Source organism: Corythoichthys intestinalis, chromosome 6, assembly GCF_030265065.1.
Source record: "Corythoichthys intestinalis isolate RoL2023-P3 chromosome 6, ASM3026506v1, whole genome shotgun sequence".
In the NCBI taxonomy this organism is placed as follows: Eukaryota; Metazoa; Chordata; class Actinopteri; order Syngnathiformes; family Syngnathidae; genus Corythoichthys; species Corythoichthys intestinalis.
This window is the reverse complement of record NC_080400.1, coordinates 309,804-332,782: the sequence shown is the minus strand read 5'-3', so window position 1 is coordinate 332,782 and position 22,979 is coordinate 309,804. Positions and strand designations below refer to the sequence as shown.

The following is a 22,979-nucleotide window of genomic DNA, read 5'->3' as shown; positions in this document are numbered from 1 at the left end:
CGTGTGGAGGTAAGTCAGAAAACGGAAGGAGATGAAAGACAAGAGAAAAGAAAGTCGTTAGCGGGGAACTAAAAAGTCAAGGAAGACGCAGAGCCGCGTCACCGCGACGCTCCGTTTACCTGAGCGACGCCCATCCTGCGACACGCCTCCAGGAAGTTCTCCACGTTCCTCCGACATTTGGCCATGGTCAGTTTAGGCTAAAGAAAGATGCGCGAGTTGAGGACGGCGGTGGCGACCGGCAGCTAGCTAGCTAGCTAAGGCGCACTCACCACGGCAGGGGAAGGCACGTGTATGCTGGGTACCGATCGTGGCCGCACGTGATTGGCCAGGTGACACAAGACCACGCCGTCCGTCAACGCCGCCCCCAGGTCGCAAGGCAACGTGACTTTCAGGCGGGTCTCGATGTTCTGCCGCGACAAACAACGGACAATCGACAAACAAAAAACAACGGACGTTCCGTAGGAAAAAAAAATGTTTGCGCCACCTTCCTCAGCTGTTCCACTAGCGTGGCTTCGTGTCCCGAGGCTGCGGCGGGCGCCGTCGATTCCGGTCGCTGCTGTTGCTGCTGAGGCAAAGCTTGAGCGTCTCCTGGAGATCAAGAGAGGAAGCTTAGGGATACTCGTGGTTAGAGTTGCACCCATACCATTATCTGGACCAATACTAAAAGAGATAGTATCTTTTCTCGTATTTACCGATCGACTGTTTATATTACTCTATCACACCCAATATGAAATAAATAGCACTTATACCATAGTTTAAGGAAAACAAGCAGAATATAGGGCATAAATGACGCCTTCTTATCACAGAAGTGTGCTTCATGCAACTGACTGAGCAAGATCGACGTCGACAAGCCCACGTCCGCACCACCAACTCTCGCAATCCGTTCTCCCGGACAGTCCAGAACAAATGGCGGGATGCCCTGTCCCAACACAAGGAACACAGGATAACGCCTGATGTCCAACTGATAACACGATTGCTAAGACTCCAAGAGCCCGTTTGACGCTGAGGTAGCAAAATCCACAACCCTGGTGGCCCTGACAACAGTAACTCCCGAATCCTCCCGTCCAATCCACAAACAGACAATAATCCCAAACACACCCTTCTTCCTTCCCACGGCCCACCCTGCAAAAGCCTTCAAAAGACTAAATGTTTAACTAATCGTTGCCATTTTCTCAGAAACCTTTTGTTGAAGTGTGATAGGGTGACTTTGCATACCCGCCTGAGTCCGTTTCTGTTTCGCCTTGCTGTCTGATCGCTGTCGACCTGAATAAATTGTCAATTTGTTTTCGGTGAAGCTTATTTAAACCTTTCAAAATGAAGTCAGTACAAAAGGTTACGCGCAGAGTTTGGCCTTTTGGCCGGGATCCCAAAAGGTTTCGCGCAGAGTTTGGCCTTTTGGCCGGGATGTCGGGGTCCCATCGGCCCACGTCATAGGAGCTGGGCCAGCCCGGGTCCGGCGGTTCGGCTGGCAAGATTCCGGCAGTCTGGCTAAAAGGTCAGATTCCTTCGATACGGAGCAAAAATCACGTCAACGGTATCAGGGAGTGCTAAGAAATAACATTCGACAATTTTACTATACAAGTAATAAAGACAATGGCACTTCAAACAGTTTCGCAGTGTCTGGCCAAACCACGATAACCATTACATTATAGTCAAGTGAGTACAGAGTAATTTAGTCATCAAAACACATGGTACAGGTGCGGCGTTGGCATCGGCGCAACACGAGAAGAAGAAGCGCTCGCTCACCCCTCTTCTTTTCTTCCCGTTGGCCGAGACGGTACAGGAAGCTCTCCGGGCGCATTCCGCCTCCGCGACAGGGAACGCCGTCTACGAGACGGGTGCATACAGAGTCAATCCTGGCGGACTCGCCGCGACAAAGCCGGTCACCCGCGGGTGGCGCCGTCTTACCGCCGGGCGACAGGCCACTTCTTTCTTCTCCCTGCTGACGACACATTGTCATGTTAGCGTTAGCGTGAGAGAAACGTGGCCGTTTCTTTAGTTTCTCCTCGGCTTAGGGCTTCCCGTTTCCCTGTGTGTTAGTTAGTTTGGAAACGGACAATTCTTACCACGAAGAGGGCGGAGTCATCTGTGTGGGTGGAGCGTCGAGAGGGGTACGTGGTCTACACACACACAAAGGGACAGAGCAAACCGCAACGTTAGGGGGCGAGGCGTTAGCTTGGCGGACGGCGAGCGTGGCTACCTTGCTGTCTGGACTCTGGGGGAGGGGAAAAAAAAAAAAAGAAAGACATTTTTGCATTTTTGCAAGTCATTGATTCCAAATCACTGTTCATTTTAGTGTTGCACCAATACATATTGGTACTGATTTGGCACTAAAATGGCATCATCGCAATCGGGGAGCGCTAAAAAGTATCGTACCGAAGCCGATGGGTAAATGCTTTGACACGGAAAGAATCGTATTTTAAAAACCGGCCGAAAATTCAGCCAATTACGACTAAGGTTAGTCATTTCCGCAAATTGATGTTCAATTCCCGATTCGCTCATGAATGGTCATCGCTCAAAAACGAAGCGCTCGGCCGATCGAATGATGACGATTTGACGCCACCGGTCGGTTGCTGGTACCTTGAGGTCTCTCTGCGTAGGCCGTGGCCTGTGTCTCTCCTCGTCGTACCTGAGGGCGGCCATCTGAGCCTCTCGCCTCATCCGCTCCACGCCGGCGCCTCTCTAAGCGACACGCGTGTACGTCAGGCAGGTACGGGGCCCTGGCGGGTCGCTCGCGCGTGTCCGCCGACGTCCTTACCTGAAGCGGGTCGCTAGGGGGCGCCGCGGCACCGTCCGCCACGTTCCTGACCGAAACGAGAAAGAGTGACGCGTACTCATCCTCAAATACGCGCTCGTGTATGCGCACGTACCTGCTCGGTCTCTGCCTGCAATCGTCCGTTTTTCCCGGAGAATCCTGAGTTCAAAACAGCCAAATAAATGAAAAAAAACTTTTAATTAAATGATTTTGTGACATTCGAGACTTTGGACATGCTTGGTCAGATGAGAAAGTGTCTCAAAACTTTTGACCAGGGTAGAAAGGGCAGCGCAATATTTTGGGGGCCCCTAATTGACATCCAATTGTAGAAAGAACTATTAACGGTCAATTAAAAAAAAAAAATCAATTATTTGATTACTTGAAATAAATGAATTTGAAGGATTCATTTAGGAATATTTAAGGAAAATGTAGACAAATGAACCAAGTCATGAAAAATTGAAAGAAAAAAAAAATACAACAACAAATAGCTAATATTTTCAAGACTATAAGTCACTTTTTTCGACACTTTTAAAATGTTAAAATATAGAATTTGACATCTTCTGAAATGTCATTCATAATGCAGTAAATATTACCCGCAACCAGTTGTTAGCCAGAGGTGATAAACAAAAGAAAAATACTTATAACTAGAAACAGCAATTTCTGGAGAAATTACTCTAGGACTTTGCTGTGTGAAGATACAGATCTTAGCACCACCCAGGTTGGTTTGGGGACATTTTGGGGACGATATCAGGTCACTTCCTGTTGATTTGGGGACATTTGGGGGACACGTCCTAGTCATATCAGGCCATTTGGGGGGCGTGTCCTAGTCATGTCAGATCATTTGGGGGAACTGTCCTATTGATATCTGGTCCTATTATTATTGTCCTATTGATATCCTAACCCTAACCTATCCTGTTGATTTGGGGACATCTGTTTTTTTGCCATTGAAAATGAATGGGAAATTTGGACATCCATGGCTGTCAATGGCGTTGACTTACATTTGCCTCAATTGAATCCGAGTACTTTGGCATCAATAGAATCGACAAACATGGCCGTCAATGGCATTAAACAAAGTAAATGCCATTGAAAATGAATGAGAAATTTGGACGTCCGTGGTCGTCAATGGCATCGACATCCATACGCCTCAATGGAATCCAAGTACATTGGCATCAATAGAACTGACATACATGGCCGTCAAAGGTATCTGTCTAAATTGGCCTCAATGCAATGTTAATGCCATTGGAAATGAATGGGAAATTTGGACGTCCGTGGCATCGACTTACATATGCCTCAATGGAATCCGAGTACATTGGCATGAATAGATTCGACATACGTGGCCGTCAATGGCATCGATGCAATGTAAATTTCATTGGAAATTCAATTGCAAGTGAATGGGAAATTTCCAATTAAAAATGAATGGGATCGTTTTTGGCAAATTTCCAGGGAACCGTAATTTTTTTTCAATTACAGTATGGAATTTTTGATGCCCAAATTGTGTGATTTGGTCAAAAATTGTAGGACTAGATACATTTTGAATTTTTTTTTTCCTCGGAAAATTGTCATTTACGGGCGAACGGAACATTTTCTGCGCGCTGAAAAAACACGGAGATGAATAAAGAAATAATAAACACAATAAAGCTGCCGAACAACACTATCTTGGCCTCTGCAAGGCAAAGCCCTAGATCAGGGGTCCCCAAACTTTTTCCTGTGAGGGCCACATAACCCTTCTCTTCTCTGATGAGGGGCCGGGGTCAGTTTGTAACAGAAAAAGTGTGACGATTGCGGGAGTGCCTAAATGTAAAAATGTATTGTTTTTCAGAAAGCCACAATCAAATAACCCTTTCTGGATTCTTCACGGAACCAAAGTAAATAAAATAAAAATGATATAATATAATATAGTATAATATAATATAATATAATATAATATAATATAATATAATTAGGGCTGTCAAACGATTAAAATTTTTAAGCGAGTTAATCACAGCTTAAAAATTAATCGATTTAATCGCAATTCAAACATCTCTAAAATATGCCTTATTTTTCTGTAAATTATTGTTGGAATGGAAAGATAAGACACAAGACGGATATTTACATTCAACATACTGTACATAAGTACTGTATTTGTTTATTATAACAATAAATCAACAAGATGGCATTAACATTAATATTCTGTCAAAGCAATCCCTGGATAGAAAGACTTGTAGTTCTTAAAAGATAGATTTTAGTACAAATTATAGAATTTTTATGTTAAAACCCCTCTTAATGTTTTCGTTTTAATAAAATTGGTAAAATTTTCAATCAAAAAAATTAACTTGTAGCTCACCATTGTTGATGTCAAGAATTACACAATGCTCATGGTGCATAAAATCAGTCGCACCCAAGCGCCAGCAGAGGGAGACAAAAAACACAAGTAACAAGTGGACATGACACTGCTGTCATTTTAATCTGTTTGAGCGGGGCATATGCGTTAATTGCGTCAAATATTTTAACGTGATTAATGAAAAAAATTAATTACCGCCCGTTAACGCGATAACTTTGACAGCCCTTAATATAATATAATATAATATAATCAGGGGTGCACATAATTTTTTTGCCCAGGTTCTCAGAGGAGGACCTGGAGATGTGACTTGGTCCTCATTGAGCTTGAGAGCCGACCCACCTGATGCGATAAATTTATGACAAGCTTTACTTAGAGCCAATTAACTTTGATTAATTATATTAACAGTTAATGCTTGATTAACATCAACTGGCACAACAAAATTGCCATTACTTTGAAGTGAAATGTAAAGAAATAAACATAAAAGCACCAATTCAAAATAAAGGGCATTATGCGGCTCCCACATTAACTCCAAGCCTTTTTAAAAGTGGGATGTCCTCCTCATAAGACCTCATTGAACGTGCATGTTTAGCTTTGTAAAATGCGAGCAAAAACACGTTTGTCAGTGCATGTCGCTGTTCATTACCTTTATTCCGCCCTATTCCGCCACATGTCCATAGGGCGAGTGGGGTCCTGTTTGACATCGATAGTTTGCTTATTTGCCACATGCTCTCTGTTTTTTTCGTGCTTTTCAAAGTTTGGATGGCTGAAATTCTTTGACCCTACATAAAATGCGTTGCTCTAATCGGCGACATTGGGATTCTCACGGCACATTTTGTACCGCATTTCCGTGCGAGCATCATTCGCTTCTAGCCATGGTACCTCCTGTAGCCACTTTTCAGCAAAAGTCCTTTTTTTCGGTAGCTCCGGTGACGTCTCTGTCGTCTGTCTGTCTTTTGACGGGGGTGGGGGAACACGGAAGTAATTACTCAGTGTGGCCTGCCTCATCGACATTTTGAGAAGTTATTTTCTCGTGTCCGCCGCAAATAGAGTGGTCAGCCATCGGTACGCAAAAGCGTATGGAAGCCGTTGAGGGCCAGCGCGTTTGTCTACGTCCAGTACGCATGTGCGGACCACTTATGTGCACCCCTGAATATAATATAATATAATATAATATAATATAATATAATATAATATAATATAATATAATATAATATAATATAATATAATATAATATAATATCATGTAATATAATATAATATAATATAATAATACTGTATTAATTAAATAGATAATAACCAAATAACCATTGCTCAGTTCTTCACAGAAAAAAGCCAGGACATAAATAACTCTATTGAAAAAAAAAAAAAAAAATTTTTTTTTTTTTTTTTTAACAATTTTTTTTTTTTTTTTTTTTTTTGTTCAGGGGGCCGGACCAAATGTGGCTGCGGGCCGTATCCGGCCCGCGGGCCGTAGTTTGGGGACCCCTGCCCTAGATAATAAAACACAGAAGTATGAAGACGAAAAGGAAGCGTACCGAGTTGCCGATGCGTCTTTCGATGTAGGCCATGAACTGTGAGCTGAGGCTGGCGCGCTCGCCTCCTATGGCCGCCGCGGGGCTCCTCCCCTCCGTCGCGGCGGCGCTCCCTACCGCCTCCTCTTCGTCCTCGCCGTCGATGAAATCGATCTGCTCCAGCTCGTCTGCGCGCACGCCATCAAAGACGGTCACTAGACGCCGCGCCGCGGGGGACGGGGGCGACGAAACGGGAGTGCGCTCACATGTCCCGTTGGCCAACGGTGACGGTCCCGCGCCAACGCGCTTCCACTGACCGTCCGTCACCCGAGTCGGAACCTCCGACAACTCCTGTAAAAGCACGTGCAGAGCTAAAATCAAATGTTAGCAATAACGCTAATCACTGCTGCCAATGAGTTAACGATACGTCTAGTGAAAAGTCACCAATCTATCAAATAAACAGATTCCCATGACATAAATTGATCACATTTCTTGAAGGTCAGTGGTGGTGGTGGTGGTGGTGTAGGTGGGGGATCAGAAGCGGGCCCGAGGCGCGGAATCTGAAGCGATCAAGCCCCGCTGCCATATTTATACCCGCTGAGACCCAATTATAAAGCCCATCTTAATGTGGAAGCAGCATTTTGCCCCCCCCCCCCGCCTTTCCCCAACCGGGACCCATCGAGGCCCACAAACCAGGCACCCTAGCGGCCCGGGTGCGGTTGCACTGTCGTTACACCCCGAGCTCCGGCCCTCCTGACAGTGATGTCACCAATGATTTGGGGTCTTTTCCCAGATGACTTCCTGTAGATTTTGGGTCACTTCCTGTTCATTTTGGGACATTGTCTGGGTCAGTTCCTTTTTAAGGGTCAGGGTTGATCCTGGGTCACTTCCTGTTGATTTGTTGAACCTAAAATGAGCCACACAGAAATGAACTTCTGACCCCAAATAATACTCTAAAGTAAATTTCAGGACATTTTCCAGGTCATATGTTGATACTGGGTCACTTCTGGTTAACTTGGGGACATGTCTGGTTAGCTTCCTGTTAGTTTTGGGGAATTTCCAGGTCACTGTCTGATGATTTGTTGAATTTGAAATCAATAAAAAGATAAATAAACTGCGGTTCAACTCCTAAATCTATCGAGCCTTTCGATATCGTAGTTCTCGGTATCGTTTTCGCAGATCCACATGGTATCCTCACGGAATAAGGCGTCTCACCTCATTTCCTGACCATCGTTTGTCCCCGCTGTCCACGCTGTTGAAGCCGGAATCCAACGCTCCGTACGGCCGGCCGGGGTACGGCTCGTCGACGCTAGCGCGCAAACACGCGCGCGCACACGGCAAACGAGTCAAGTCAAGCGTTGTGCGACCGAGTACGTACGCGCCGGATGATTTCTGACCAGGAGCCAAAGTTCAAAGGTCGTCTGTCAAATTCCGGGAGGTCGGAGGTCGTCGTCTTGCTGGCCTCCATGTTGAGGAACTTGAAGATGTGAACTTTGCCTTTGATGCAAATCTACACAACACAAAGTCATTGATGAAAAACGCTGCCGACCCTCCCGCATCACATGGATTGGATGTCTGTTGCTGTCAATGGCAGTTATTGAGTACATAGCCGATGCTTTGACATTGATAAAATAATCTTTGCTTGAGAAATGACTTCAATTTATCGCATTTATAAGAAGGTAGACCCTGTCGCCACGTTAGTAGGGGCGATGAAAGGTCTTTTCATGCTTTTGCCCAGTGTTTTTTTCATCAACGATGATGATAACAAAAATATTTCTTCAAGGAACACTTTTTTCATGACGATAACGAGCTAAAAACATGTTTTGGGAGACTAAAACATAACGAGACGAATGCCAGTTTTCGCGTGATGAGACGAGAACCGGACGAAAATGCGCAGTAGTTTCCGTCACTTTTATGTGTCGTTAGCCTGCATGTAGCAGTCTGGTTGTGTCACTCACGCGAGGTGCCACGCCCCCGCCCATCCCCGACTCACCAGTGTGTCTTCGCCAGTGTCCATGCAGGCTTGCACAAAGGTAAGATTTGTTTTCTCTTCTTGGCCAGAGCGAACACATCCGTGCTGAGTGATCATCACACACGAAATGTAACTCGTAGCGTTAGCGTAGCATTCGTGTTAGCATTAAGCTAATGCTAACGGCGAGAGTCCTCTTAAACTCTTGGTCAACTTTTTGTTTTTAATAGAGATGTCCCGATCGGCCGGCCTCCCGATCGATCGGGTCTGATCACGTCATTTTCAAAGTATCGGAATCGGCAAAAAAATATAGGCCATGCCTTTTTTAAATATATATATATATATATATATTTTAATTAAATCGTTTTCTAATTGTATTTAATGTTACAAACATAATATGTGACACTCATCCTGAGGCTTTAGGTTTAGCGTAGGATTATCATAAATATCCCGAACACGGCGGCATTTACTTGATTGATAAATGATTCACGGTAAAGTACTTACTGCTATCAATATTTGCGCTGTACGACCCTTTCACTCGTTGTCACACTCAATCTGTTGTAACGCCATTTTCCCACACGGAGGGAGATAAAATTCAGCATGAGTTAAGTAGAGTGAACTTGGTCAGCCTTTGAAACCATCTCTCAGTTGACTAAAACCTTGCAATCTCTCTCCCTATGATTGGAAGTGTCATGGGAAGCAATGTGGGGAAGCAAGGTGGCATAAGTCATTGTCTTTAAACCATGACTTATTTCTACGGCTGTCAAAATTAACGCGTTAACGCGCGGTAATTCATTTTTTAAATTAATCACGTCAAAATATTTGACGCAATTAACGCACATGTCCCATTCAGACCGTATTCTGCCTTTTGGTAAGGTTTACAGCAAGGCTTTTTATGCTGTCTAACAGCGAACTCTTGTGGTCGCTTTGCGACATGGTTTACTTTTTTCTTGCCAGTTCTATATGGCTGCACGACGTCTCTGTTGTGCTTATATGAACCTTGGACAAGATTTGTCCGTAAGTATGGTTGTTGTAAAGAATGTACATATTATGTTAATAAGCGAAATGTTATATTTTTTGTATGAAACGCTTTTTGTTTATGTTTAGTTAACCTGTATAGCGTGCTAAGCTAACGTTGTTGCTAATGCAATGCTTGTGTACTTTTTTTTTGTAGCTTTACGACGGTCTAAAGAGGAAAATGGTTTGAGGCCATTTTATTAATAAATCAGATGAAAAAGGAAGAAGTCTGATTATTAAGGCGTCGTTCACTAGCTGTCTAGCTTTGGAAAAAGTAGACGCTTCGGCGTGAGGACAGCATAGACAGATTTAAATGACAGTAGGGTGAAATGCCCACTACAGACCTTATGAACCATATGTTGAATGTATATATCAATCTTGTGTCTTATCTATCCATTCCAACAATGTGTTTTACTGAATATATATATATCTAATTCACAGACAAATATGGCATATTTTATTAATGATTTGCATTGCGATTAATTACAATAAATTAATTTTTTAGCTGTAAGTAACTCGGTTAAAATTTTTACTCGCTTGACAGCCCTACCTAATTCACAAAGCAAAGATCGTATATCCATTGTTAGCATGACTCACAGTCATGGTTTTACTTCCCATCATGGTTCCACTTTCCCATCATGCCTTGGGGCATGCTGCAGTATCTGAACTGAAAGCTCAACAAATACACTAGATGGCAGTATTTAGTCACAATACACAAAGTCCCAAGTCTTTCTATCCGTGGATCCCTCTCACAGAAAGAATGTTAATAATGTAAGTGCCATCTTGAGGATTTATTGTCATAATAAACAAATACAGTACTTATATACTGTATGTTGAATGTATATATTCGTCTGAGTTTTATTCATTTTTTTTGTTAATGCATTGCCAAAATGTATATGATCGGGAAAAAAAATTGGGAATGATCAGAATTGAATCGGGAGCCGAAAAAGCAATCGGATCGGGAAATATCGGGATCGGCAGATACTCAAACTAAATCGATGGGGATCGGATCGGGAGCAAAAAAACATCATCGGAACAACCCTAGTTTTTAACATACAGTTCGTGGCGTCCAGGTGAATATAATTCATTAAATACATTTGACTGTTTTCCTGCTGACTGTGTATTATCACCAAGTTGACGTCGTCCTTGTAGACGCTACGATATGTGCCTGTTTGTAAATGTTCATTCGAAATAGTTGGAAAACTTTATTTATATATATATTTTTTGTTTGTTTTACAGACAAAAATATTTTTAATTAACGTCGACTAAAGCGAGACAAAATGAGTTTTGCGTTTTCGTCAACAAAAACTGGACCGAGACAATCCCTTAGGCTAGGTCCATACTGCAGGTCTTAAGGCACAATTTTTTTTTTTTTTTTGCATACCTGTTCAGATAGCCTCTGTCCATTTAGCCCGTTCAAGTATCAAGCAAGCGAACTAATGCGCAGTCTGACATGCTGAGCAAATTGACCGGCATGCGAAGAAGCATCAAAACAAATAACTACACATGCTGGCTCTACGTCATTCCAGGGTGATCTTATTTTGAAAAAGGACACAAATAACAGACATTAATAATCCCCATTTAGTCCGATATTCAAAGTTTATATGGATTGATAGAACTCGTGCACGAGTTCAAGCTAGACCCTGACGCATAACTATCGCTGCCGTCCTGCCTGCCGCTCTCGCTCTAACCCGCTGCATGAATTCCAATTTGGCAGACTATCGCCACATTCTGGTAAAATTTGGGCCAGATCAGATTTAAACCACATACGAAAGTTACACAGATCCCATTTGAAATGGTCCACTTCTATTGGACTCGTCCTGTACACCCCGTCAACTTAATGCTTCACTTCAGTTGGAAAAACATGAAAAAAATCGGATTTGTGCATTAACTCAAATATGACAGATTAATAAGTGCTATGGTCTAAAAGACTAAGACCGAGATAATTAAAAAGGGCTGCCAAAAACAACACCGCAAGTTCTGCCACGAATCGGAACGAGTCGATCGCTAGTCGACGTCCAATCCATTTGAGGTGCGGAGGCCGGCGAACGAACAAACGAATATCCGTTCGTTGCCATACTCCCGCATCAAACGGATTGGACGGCCGGCGCAAGATGAGTTCAAATACAAAATTGTAAAAAAAGGGTTACCTGAGCAGGCGGCGTGTGTAAGGGGTTGTTGTCCAGAACCATGGTGTGCAGCTGCGACAGGCGCGTGTAGCACAGCGGGATGGATGTCACTTTGTTGCACGAAAAGTCCAGACGCACCAGAGGCAACTCGGCCAGCTCTGAAAACGGAACCGAGGATCAAAATTAGAGGTCGACCGATATGGCATTTTCAAATGCAGACGCTGATATCTGAAAAATATTTCAGCCGATTGCCCATTTTGTAGGCCGATATAGCATGTAGGTTATGAAAGCCTTTTTTTTTTTTTTTTTTTTTTTTTAAATTGCTTCAACAGCTGATGACGACTAGGGACGGAAAGGATTCATTCGGTCTGGTGCTACGAAAGCAACGAACGCAGCACTTTTTTTTTTTAACGATTACACACTCAGCAAAAAGAGTGTATCATTATCAAAAAATTAAACCCACCGGGATGTCACGACAAGATGTAAACAAGTGAGAGTTCAAGAGAAGAGAATACTATGCTACGACTTACATTTAGGGTGTATTGATCACTCAGTAAACACATTAAAAGGCTAAAGCATCACTGCATATTCTCTCATGTAAGATTAAAAAAATCTTACAATATGAACAAAACAGGCAAGCCTGAAGCCTGCCCTCAAGCTGCTGCAGGGTCCTTCCGGGGTCCTACCGTTAGTCAGCCAGGCGCAGCCACAGTTGCCCACACAGATGCCTGATTAAAATCCTTTTTTCATCGGCTCTTTTTTTTGGTGTTAATAGGCCGATAGAAAATTGGGGTAAAGTACATCGCTAAGCTAAAGCCATTATAACCAAAACTAACTGAAGAAATTGTGTGGGGATGCTTTGCTCTGCCGCTCATAGATTTCGGGGCATCCGCTGGTCACTTCCTGTTGATTTGGGGTCAATTACTTTTCATTTTGGGTCATTTCCTGTTGATTCTGGGTTGTTTTTGGATCGCTTTCTGTTGATGTTGGGGCATTTGCGGGTCAATTCCTTTTCAATTTGCCTCATTTCCTGTTAGAGGTAAGATCGGGTCTAAAAAAATCCAGCCCGGCCGACGGGTATTAAAGCCTGCTCAATAAAAATCAATATCTTTTTTATTTGCGAGTCTGTTCTATCAGGCGTATCGTGGATTTGACAATTATTTGAATTCCATCGAGTTGGCAGAAAAAAAAACGCTTTTCTTAACGTTTATTAAATAGTCCAGATATTTTTACGTTCATTATAAATGCATTTACACAACTCAATAACGCTGGAAAAGTTTAATACATTTCTCATATGAGAGCAAAGCTCCACATTAGTTTAACACCCATACATTGTTTTAGTATTCATAAATATATAAATAAATAAAAAGAAGTCCGGCCCAACCCAAACGTAAATAATTGATATTTTGGGCCTGACCCAAATTCGGGTCGGGTTCGGGCTTAAGATCTTACCTCTATTTCTTGTCGATTTGGGGAATTTAAAGGTCAGTTCCTGTTGATTATCACCAGATCACTTAGTCGTGATTTTGGGTCATTTTACATTTAGTTTGGTACATTTTCAGGCGACCTTCCGCTGATTTGGGTTACTTCGTGTTTATTTTGGGGCATTTCTTGTTCAATTCACTTTGATTTTGGGTCACTTCATGATTTTGGCTCATTTATTGCTCACTTCCTATTGGTTCAGGGAAAATCCAGTTCACTTCCTGTTGGTGTTGGAGCATTTATGGGTCTTTTCCGGGACAATTTCTTTTCAATTTGGGCCAATTCCTGTTGATTTTGAGGCATTTACATATCATTTTGTGTTGATTTTGGGACATTTGCAGGAACAAATGACCAAAATTGTACCTGGCGGAAGAGTGACCAGGTGGTTCCTCCTGATGTTGAGGTCTCTCAGCGCCTCCAGCTGGCCCACTTGAGAAGGCAGCGACCTGATCTCGTTACAGCTAACGTCCTGCGGGTAGGGAAGCGGACACTTTATGGAGTCGACCAGCTCGCCGTGACGGGCGAGGGCGCCGCACCCACCAGCTCCGTCAGGTGCCTCAGCTGTCCCACTTCCTGCGGCAGCGCCGCCAGCTTGTTGTTGCATGCGATCAAGACCTTCAAGGGGAGACTGCACAGCACCACCGGCAGCGCCGACAGCTGGTTGCGACTGCCGCACAAGTCAACTTTATTTCTATAGCCCGCACCGTTGACACGACATTCCGTCATATTACAAAAAACGCTAGCGTCACGCCGACTCTGGTGACCGATACGGCAATAAAATGACAGCGATATTTTGAATGCCAGCCACGCATGTCGCTGTAGAAAAGTGAGCACCTTTCGCCCTTCCAAATAGGCGTCCAATCATTCTCGTGCTGCGATTTGAAATGAGTATCACGAGTAGACGTCCAATCTATCTGAAGCGGGATGGCGGCGGGGAACGAATGTTCGTTCCTTCCCTGCCAACCAATTCATTTGAAATGGATTGGTATCGGTGCAACACTATTAATAATGCTCATCTATGGAAAATATATCATTAAAAAAAGCATACTAATACAATAAAAAAGTGATAAAAAATAAATAATGGGGAAAAAAAGAAACCTTGAGGATGGTCAGAGTGTGTGTTTGACTATGCATTACCTGAGGTTCAGGTAGGTGAGGGCCTGCAGGTTGATCATGTGATCTGGTAAAGATCGCAAGCAATTCTGGTAGACGTTCAAACTCTCCAGAGACACCAGGAGGCACACCTCCGGCGGAAGATCCGACAGGCGGTTCCTAGACAAGTCTGACACCGAGAAAAAGGTTAGGCATTATGAAGTCAAACTGCTGGCGTCACATGACGTTCCAATGAACTGGAAGAAAGAAAACTTGTGACTACGCCTGAGAGGAAAAGCCAACGACAACCCTTGTGTCAACTTAAAAGAGTCCAATCGGAGCGACGCGTTGGCTTATCGAGGGCCGTTCCGTCCCTCGCCAACGATCAAATTCATCGGGGGCCGATTTTCATCACCGATTCATTGTCTGGTCGTCGTCAAAAGTTCCTTTTTCAAAATATCAACTTCTCGAGCTTTGTGTTTTTTTAAAGAAGTCATTGCAAACACTTGATTTTACTTGTAAATAACATTTTTGCCAATTTTCAGCTAACGTCATTTTTTGGTCGGTTTTATGCTTTCGAGCCAACCAAGCCAGGTGTATCCAAACTACTGCCCGTGAGCACCATTCATTGCCAATGGGGGTAAAAAAATGCCCCGATATGAACAAGAAGTGACCCGAAAAAGGCCTCAAAATGAACAGGATTTTTAAAAGAACTGGATATGATAGAAATGACCTAAAATAATCAGGAAATGGTCCAAATGTACATGAAGTAACCTTGGAATCAGTGTTTTCATCAACCATGACTATCATGAAAATATTTCTTCAACGAACAATGTTTTCATGACGAGGACGAGACGATAACGAGCTAAAAACGTGTCTCGGGAGACTAAAACAAAGACATGAATGCCAGTTTTCGTCTGACGAGAGGAGAACGAGACGAAAATGCACTACAATTTTGTCACGTGTTCACAATGTGTGGCTGGCTGTGTCACTCATGTGACGTGCTGCGCCCCCCCCCCCCCCCCAATTCACCCGCTAGTGTCCTCTCCAGTTTTCCCATTGCCTGTTTTGAGATACACACGCTTAGATTTGTCATGTTTTCCTGGCAAGGAGAGAGAATATGCAACGTTGCTTTAGCCTTTAAAGGTCTGTGCCGAATGATCGTCACACACTAAATGTAACTTGTACCGTTAGTATAGCATTCACCTTACCATGAGCATCAGGCTATTGCTAACTGCGAGTGTCCTCTTAAACTCTCTGTGTTGAATGATCATCACACACTAAATGTAACTCGTAGCATTAGCATAGCATTCACATTAGCATTAGGCTATTGCTTATGGTGAGCGTCCTTTTAAACTCTGTGCTGAGTAGTCATCAGACACTAAATGTAAATCGAAGCGTTAGCATAGCATTCACGTTCGAGTTAGCTTCGGGCTTTTGCTACTAGCGAGCGTCCTGTTAAACTCTCTGTGATGAGTGATCACCACACACTAAATGTAACTCGTAGCGTTAGCGTAGCATTCACGTTAGCATCAGGCTATTGCTAATGGTGAGCGTCCTCTTGAACTCTGTGCTGAGTGATCATCACACACTAAATTATGTAACTCGTAGCATTAAAATAGCATTCACATTAGCATCAGGCTATTGCTAACGGCAAGTGTCCTCTTAAACTATCAACTTTTTTTTACATACAGTTCGTGACGTACTGGTGGGTCTAATTAATTTTTTTTTTCATTTTACGGACGGAAACATTTTGAATAAGCGTCGCCTAAAAATGGACGAAATTAGTCTTGAGTTCTCGTCTACAAAAAGTAGATGAAGACAAACACATTTTGAGATTATTAAACTATGACTAAGAACAGTAAGTATTGTTTTCCAAACGACTAAGACAAAAATTAAAAGGGCTGCCAAAAACAACCCTGCTTGGAATATCCCAAAATGTGGCAGATTTGACCCAAAATCAACAGGAAGTGGCTTACACGTACCCTCAAATCAACAAAATGACCCAAATCTAATTAACAACAATAAATGTCTAATTCATTTCAAATGTAAGGACTGGATGTGAACGCTCATCTTTCTGTGCCACTGACGGCAGTGGACGTCCAATCCCAGTGTGCTGGAAGATTAAGCATGGATTGGACGTCCAGCGCCGTCTAAGGCAACTAATGAGTTAATAAGGAAGTCAACTGAAAATGGCCCAAAATAAATAGGAAGTGAGTGAAAATGCCCTAAAGTCAACGGGTAATGATCCAAAAGCGACCCCCCGAAATGCCCCAAATGTGCCGGAAGTGATGCAAAATCAACAGGACGTGACCTGTAAGTATAAAAATGCGACCCAAAATGAACTCATTGCCTGCCATTCCTGATGAGTTAACAATGAAGTCGCCTGAGAATGCCACCAAAATTATAGGAAGTGACCCTTGGGATAGCAAAACATTCTCCAGAAATGGCATTTTCTAGTTTTCAATTGTTTTTGAAGACTTTATTTCTCTAATAGCTTGTTCAATTGCATTACATGTTTCGGGACAGAACGGCAACAGTTGGGAATTACGAGTTTGTAGCACGCTTCTTACTCATAAAGTTAGCGGAGGCTAACGAGCTAGCATAACCAAAGTTGACGAACTACGCTAATTGGGTCAGAAAGTCGGTTTTAGGACGGTTCGGACGGGAGCAACACAGCAGAACGTGTCCGCTTTGTGACTTTTGGCGTGGAGTTAAAAGCTGGCTGGTCCACCAAGCTCGCTCGTTTGCGGCTGCCGAAGCAACAAGTTGTTGTCACTGGCAAAGCGGATGGATCGTGGCGGGTCCACGACGAGACAGACGATGGACGGTTTGGTGAGCCCCGGGGGGTGGAGGGAGGTTTAACTCACCGGCCCGGGTGGTGTCGGTCAGGTCGTGGTTAGCGGCGCCGCGGGGGAACTCTTTGAGCTTCCTGCCGCTTAAGTTGAGGCAGCCGGTGGCCGAGGCTTCGTCCAGAGCCCGCTCCAGCGAGCGGTTCCACGGCACCGGGCCCGCGGCCGAGGTTAGGCCGTTGTTACCGGCGACGAGGAGGCTTCCCGCGCCGGAACCGCCGCCGCTTCCTGCCGCCAAGCCGAGTCCGGTGTTGTCCGCGGAGCCCAACAACACCGACGCCGCCATTACACTCCCGTGCCTGCTCGCTTAGCTCGTTGCGCTAATAGTAACGCTAATGCTAACTCTCCCACCCTAAATTTTGGAGCTGCGTGTGCGCATGCGCACAACGGGACACGACGCACATACTTTTCAATTTCATTTGTTTTGATCGAAGCACGACATGTTCTAAAATTTGTGCTACCGGAAACGGAATTGCTGAAAATAAACTGATCATGATGATTAGGTAAAGGGACAGTAGTCACTACAGCCGACGGCTATTCAAAGGGGCTGGTTTTGGTCATTAAAAAAACATGTATAATTTTTTTACACTTAAGACCTTGAACCCATCATTAGGGCAAGTGGCTATTTTTGGTCATAGAAAAAAAACTTACGTACTAGGTATTAGCACAAATTATTATTGTATTTACAAATCATGATTGTGTTTATATATATATATATATATATATATATATATATATATATATATATATATATATATATATATATATATATTTAGAATTATAAATACGTGTATAATTAATACAAAGTTTATAAAAACTAAATGAGAGTTTAAAAAAACAAAAACAAAACGGTAATACACACACATTACAACACCAAATAACACTAAAGTTTTTTGCACTGTATTTAACTCTGTATGTAACTATTTAAAGTTCATTTGCATCATTGCATTGAAAAACTATACAAATGTCCGCTCTAAAGTAATTATTATGAAGGGCCACTGGTACAAAAAGTGAGTCTGTAGTCCTGACATGGCTAAAATAAATAAAATATCTATTTAACTTTTTTTAATGCTGATTGACATTTTGAACATTTACGAGAGGTTTATCAAAGATAAATCTCGCCCGTAGCGTTTTGGTAAATCGACTAAAAGGTGAGTCATTTTTGGACTTTGAAAGACTCTTTTTCCCAGAATTCCAGACGCCGGTGTAACGCATGCGCACCTTGCGGCAGCGGTCCGGTCGCGGCGTCTGACTATCATGGCGGCAACGTACGTGGAGATCCTGAGGAGCGAGTTTCCTGACATCGACTCCGAATTGTACGACTATATCACAGGTGAGCGACCCGAATTACGGTCGCTGGGGTCCGGGTGTCCGGTCGCTTTAAGTCGGGGGTGTCGTCGCTGGTTTCCTCCGGGCCAGAGGAGCGTCGCGAGTCGGCCGGCTGGCTGGCTGGCTGGCTGGCTGAGAGCCCGCCTGTCCGTCCCTCCACCTAGACTGCCTGCTAGCCCACAAGCTAGCCGGCGTGGCTGACGGGGACGCCCGCGCTCGGTGCCCCCTTGCCGGCTACTCGGCACCACCCCGGCCGCTCGCTCGCCAGGCCGCGGCGGTGAGCTATGCTTTCATAAAGGCAAGCAGAATCCCAAACGAAGCAGTTAAAATGGCATTTTCTGTCACTAAAAGTTGAAACGGCAATTGAGAGGAAAAAAAGGTGGGAACTGACAATATTCTGAGAGTCATTTATCTTGACGTGACAGCAGCGCAGGGTGACTAGACTCACTGATTTGTCAAAGTTATCATTAGCTTAAAGCAGTAATGTGAAGTAATTTCTTCACATGCCAAATAGGGTCACAAGTAAAGTAATTAAACATTGTCCAACAAATAAAGCATGAAAAAATAATTTATATGTTGTATATTTGACAAAATAATCGCGTTTCCGAAGTTCGAGCCTGAAAGGGGACGAACCCGGAAGTGATACGTCACACCGGGAACCGCGATGGCAGCTACATACAAACGGCCGCCATACAAAGCCCTTCAAACAATGATTCAAACAGCGATATAAGCGATAGATCAAGCCTGTCAGCGGCTCTCGCGAAACAAACTAGAAGGCTATCAAGCGATCACCGTGAAAGAAACTCCGAACCGTACAAATGCAATGCAATGCAATGCTTGAAGCATGAAGGTGGAAATACATAATACAAATAAATGTGCACAAACTCACCGGCGGTGTGTGTGTCTTACTGCAACGTGACCGTGAATTACCGCGACGCCGACCCGCTTATGTGCACAGCCACACCCCTTTCCCGATTGACAGTGGATTAACTCTTTCGGACAAGATCGTAGATGACGCACAATTTAAACACTCTTAACCTAGCAAACGCAACAACAACTATGATCTGGGATTGCCACGAGTTAACTTTCGGCTAACGTCGCTAGCTTATACTGTTCATTCCACAACAGTTGGCAGCTCTGCTTTGACAAAGTCATCTGTCATCCATCCAAAAATCACACTTACTTTTGGGCAAATCCTTGATCATAACCAGACCGGTTAAGGAAGCAGGCATCTTCGAAGTGTTTGCAGCAGAGAACACTACTCGATGATGGCGTGAAATTCATTCGCTTCGTGCGAACGAAAGATGTCCATTTACGTGCCCTACTATCCTTTGGCCACTCATACAAGTTTTCGTTTGAGTGAGAACAAAACATCGCCAGACACTGCCGGGGCATCTTACCGAGAAGCAATGCAACAAACAATACTGTTCTATGGCGGACTTCCCTCGCACTTCCCGGTGTGAGGTCATTTCCGAAGATTGCCGAAGAAAAGCATTTTCGTTGTCAAGTGCGTTGCTATGGGTTAAACAAAGACTCTGGAAGGGTTGCATTAAAAAAAATAATGAAAATATGCTTATAACTGTTTAGCCATTGATATTATTCAAAAACATGGTTGGCCAACCTTACTTCACATTACAGCTTTAAATTATTCACTGCCAGCTCAGGTCACAAAGTATGTGTTTGTGGTAGTTGGTAAAGGAGGCAAATTTATATTTAAAACAAAAAACAAAAAAAAACACCTATTGACAGCAATATACGTCCGTTAGGGGCTCTCCCTGTTCAAATGGTTTGGACATCTATTACTGTCAAGGGCAGCCAAAGAGTTAACTGGGTCAAGTCACAAGAGATTTATAAAATAATGATAAGTCGATAAGTTTCCCAAAGCCAAACGGGCCACATTTATTTGAATGTGTCTTCATTCTTTTTTCCCCCCAATTTATAAATTTAAAAAAAGTCTTTATACCTCAAATGTTTGTGGCGCTGTGAGTTAAACGGGTACCCTTCAAGGGTATTCAAAAAAGTCATAATATGTGCTTGAAGTGGTTAATTAGTGTCCTAACCAAAAGAAGAGCAAAGAGAATGACATCTTGAGCCCTCCCACTTCCAGGCGGTCATAAATGAAAACGAGCAGTCCTGGTTGAACTCAAATGAAACGTGATCCCTTCATTTTGCCGGCCAGGCGTGTTAGACGGCTGCGGGGCCGAGTTCGAGGATGGCGAGGAGGTGTTCGAGGCCGTGGGCGGCGTCCTGCAGGAGGTGTCGGCCGACAGCAAAAACGAGGACGACGTCCGACACATCTGCCTGCGGATGTTCAACACGCTGAGACTGTGAGCTCTCGGACGCCGCGCTAGCACACCCGCTTGGCTTCTAATGCGCCACCTTTGACTACAGGAGCCGCTGTCCGTCGTCCCAGCGTCAGGTGCTGCTGGACGCGCCGGTGCAGCTTTCCCAGATGTCCGTGGAAGCCGGTGAGCGCTCGACACTCGAGCTTTTTATTTATATTTTTTTCTAGCGGACCTGCTTGCATCTTTTTTTTTTTCCCCCCTAGCTTCAGCCAACGACGACGTCCAGGGGATCTGGATGATGAAGCGCTCCCAGAATACGGTACCTCATGTTTCAGCAACAGGCATCCAGTCTGTTTGGAACAAATTGATTGGATGTCTTTCAAAGCGGTAACCTTTTATGGGTTGTTATACAGTTTTTAAGCTTGATCAAGTGTCTTAAAAAGCAGCGCTGCACCGATATCATTTTTTCTCTCCCGATACTGTTCCGATGCTGCGTTTTTGGAAAAGATATATTTGAATATAGAGTCACTGCTATCACGGCTTGGTCAGACACCGCTTAACTTGGAAGTGGGATGGCTGAGAGCAAAAGAACAGTTCAGTTCAGTCGCTGCCACCCTCCCACTTTTCAACTTGTAATAAACTCAATGCAAGCATTCAAATTGCCCCGAAAACATCAAGAAGTTACCCAAACTCGACAGAATGCGACCCGCAATTTCCCTGAAATCAGCAGGTCCAAATTGAAAAAATGAAAGACTGCGTGTCCCTCAGATGGTGGACGCCAAGAAGCTGGAAAAGGCCGAAGCCAAGCTGAAGGCCAAACACGAGCGACGCAACGAGAAGGACGCGCAGAAGACGTCCGGCCCGCTGTGAGTCTTTTCTCCCGCGTCTCATCGGTGCAATTTAGCGGCCGCGCTAATCCTTTGCCTTGTGCTCAGTGTCCTGGAGGAGGCGTCGGCCAGTCAGGCAAGCAGTAAAAAAGAAGGGCGCGCCGACCACAACCGCAGCTACGACATCCGCATCGAGAACTTTGACGTGTCTTTCGGAGAGAGGTGAGGACTAAAGGCCGACCGCCGTACGGACTTAGCGTCAGCCGATATACTCTGGTACCTCGAGATATGAAAGCTTCGTTTTAGGAAAAGTCTTCCAAAGCTCTTTTTCGCTTCATATTACGAAAAATGAATCATTATACGTAAGATAATCATTCCTGCCCGTGTAACTACTGTGTTATGATTCTAATAAGAAGACGAGCTGTGATCATTACACTCGAACGTTTGACCGACAGTTTTGTTTTCACTCTACCAGTTGTGTAGTGTTATGTAATGCCCCGTGGCCCCATGGGTAATCCTCTTGCGTGCTGGGTAATGGAGTTCCAACACCTAACACGTCTACCATGTTTGTCTAGAAAAGTAAACAAACTGTCTGCCGCAATTGACGGTGTTTTCAAGAAAGCATTGAAAGTGAAACTCTCAAGCTCACCGCTCTGTCTCTGGGACGTCAGCCCCGCGGTGCGTTCAGGTACAGCAAGCAGAAAACGTCCGCCACATTACAACCTGATTTGTTACATTATTACAGGAATTATTGTTATTATTATTATTATTATTATATTATGCTGATTTTTATGTATGTTTTTCTATGTGTTATTGCCATTTCTAATAGTACCAGCAGTATTTTTGAAGGATTTAGTGTAGGTTTTTGGGCTGTGGAACGAATTCATGGAATTATAATGTATTCCTATGGGAAAGTCCTGCTCGACATAAAATCATTTCGACTTACAAACAAGGACCTGGAACGAATTAACTTACTATGTAGAGGTACCACTGTATATATAACCTACAAGACACAAACAGCGTGCGGTAGCTGCTTAAGTTAGCTCCTCTTTTAGCACTTCGTGTTTGTTACGAGCTCCATTAGTCATGTGATAACGTTTGTAGAAGCTGGAACCTGACAAACTAGTGACGATTAAGTGTCACTAGGAAGGCGACAAAGCATTGCAGATAAAGACGGGCCATCAGAGGACATGACAGCAAATGATGTTTTTAGTTGAGCTTAGAATGAATTAGGCCATTTACATGTACCATGCTATTCATTATACTAAAAAAAAAATGACGGAACAGATTTATTTCGTTTCTTGAGCTACCACTGTATATTTATATATAGCCGATATAATAGGATAGCTTATGTTCACTGTTTGGGTGATGATCTTTCTTTTAAAAGTCTTTGGCCAGGCGAGATCTATTGG

The 22,979-nt window shown here is 43.8% G+C and overlaps 2 protein-coding genes across 7 annotated transcripts in view; one reads left to right on the top strand and one right to left on the bottom strand.

Moving 5' to 3' along the window:
- Positions 1–17,512, bottom strand: part of lrch3 (leucine-rich repeats and calponin homology (CH) domain containing 3) — a 23,145-nt gene extending 5,633 nt beyond the window's left edge. The window contains exons 1-19 of one of the 4 annotated variants that reach the window (XM_057838407.1): positions 17,145–17,511; positions 14,320–14,464; positions 13,723–13,849; positions 13,546–13,651; positions 11,722–11,858; positions 7,983–8,095; positions 7,801–7,894; positions 6,852–6,936; positions 6,610–6,773; positions 2,871–2,914; positions 2,759–2,804; positions 2,581–2,682; positions 2,201–2,215; positions 2,067–2,120; positions 1,909–1,939; positions 1,747–1,827; positions 485–588; positions 270–407; positions 120–197 (exon numbers count right to left, since the gene is read on the bottom strand). In XM_057838407.1, coding sequence (XP_057694390.1) covers positions 120–197; positions 270–407; positions 485–588; positions 1,747–1,827; positions 1,909–1,939; positions 2,067–2,120; positions 2,201–2,215; positions 2,581–2,682; positions 2,759–2,804; positions 2,871–2,914; positions 6,610–6,773; positions 6,852–6,936; positions 7,801–7,894; positions 7,983–8,095; positions 11,722–11,858; positions 13,546–13,651; positions 13,723–13,849; positions 14,320–14,464; positions 17,145–17,412 — 1,932 coding nt within the window. In that variant the 5' untranslated portion in view covers positions 17,413–17,511. Of the gene's footprint in view, positions 1–119; positions 198–269; positions 408–484; positions 589–1,746; positions 1,828–1,908; positions 1,943–2,066; positions 2,121–2,200; positions 2,216–2,580; positions 2,683–2,758; positions 2,805–2,870; positions 2,915–6,609; positions 6,774–6,851; positions 6,937–7,800; positions 7,895–7,963; positions 8,096–11,721; positions 11,859–13,545; positions 13,652–13,722; positions 13,850–14,319; positions 14,465–17,144 lie in introns of all 4 variants that reach the window. The other 3 variants (XM_057838408.1, XM_057838404.1, XM_057838409.1) reach the window with 3 other exon arrangements.
- Positions 16,470–22,979, top strand: part of abcf3 (ATP-binding cassette, sub-family F (GCN20), member 3) — a 20,853-nt gene continuing 14,343 nt past the window's right edge. Inside the window, exons 1-7 of one of the 3 annotated variants that reach the window (XM_057838400.1) lie at positions 16,470–16,590; positions 18,317–18,459; positions 20,635–20,782; positions 20,847–20,923; positions 21,004–21,059; positions 21,509–21,606; positions 21,676–21,789. In XM_057838400.1, coding sequence (XP_057694383.1) covers positions 18,384–18,459; positions 20,635–20,782; positions 20,847–20,923; positions 21,004–21,059; positions 21,509–21,606; positions 21,676–21,789 — 569 coding nt within the window. In that variant the 5' untranslated portion in view covers positions 16,470–16,590; positions 18,317–18,383. Of the gene's footprint in view, positions 16,591–16,643; positions 17,110–18,302; positions 18,460–20,634; positions 20,783–20,846; positions 20,924–21,003; positions 21,060–21,508; positions 21,607–21,675; positions 21,790–22,979 lie in introns of those variants that run through there. The other 2 variants (XM_057838401.1, XM_057838399.1) reach the window with 2 other exon arrangements.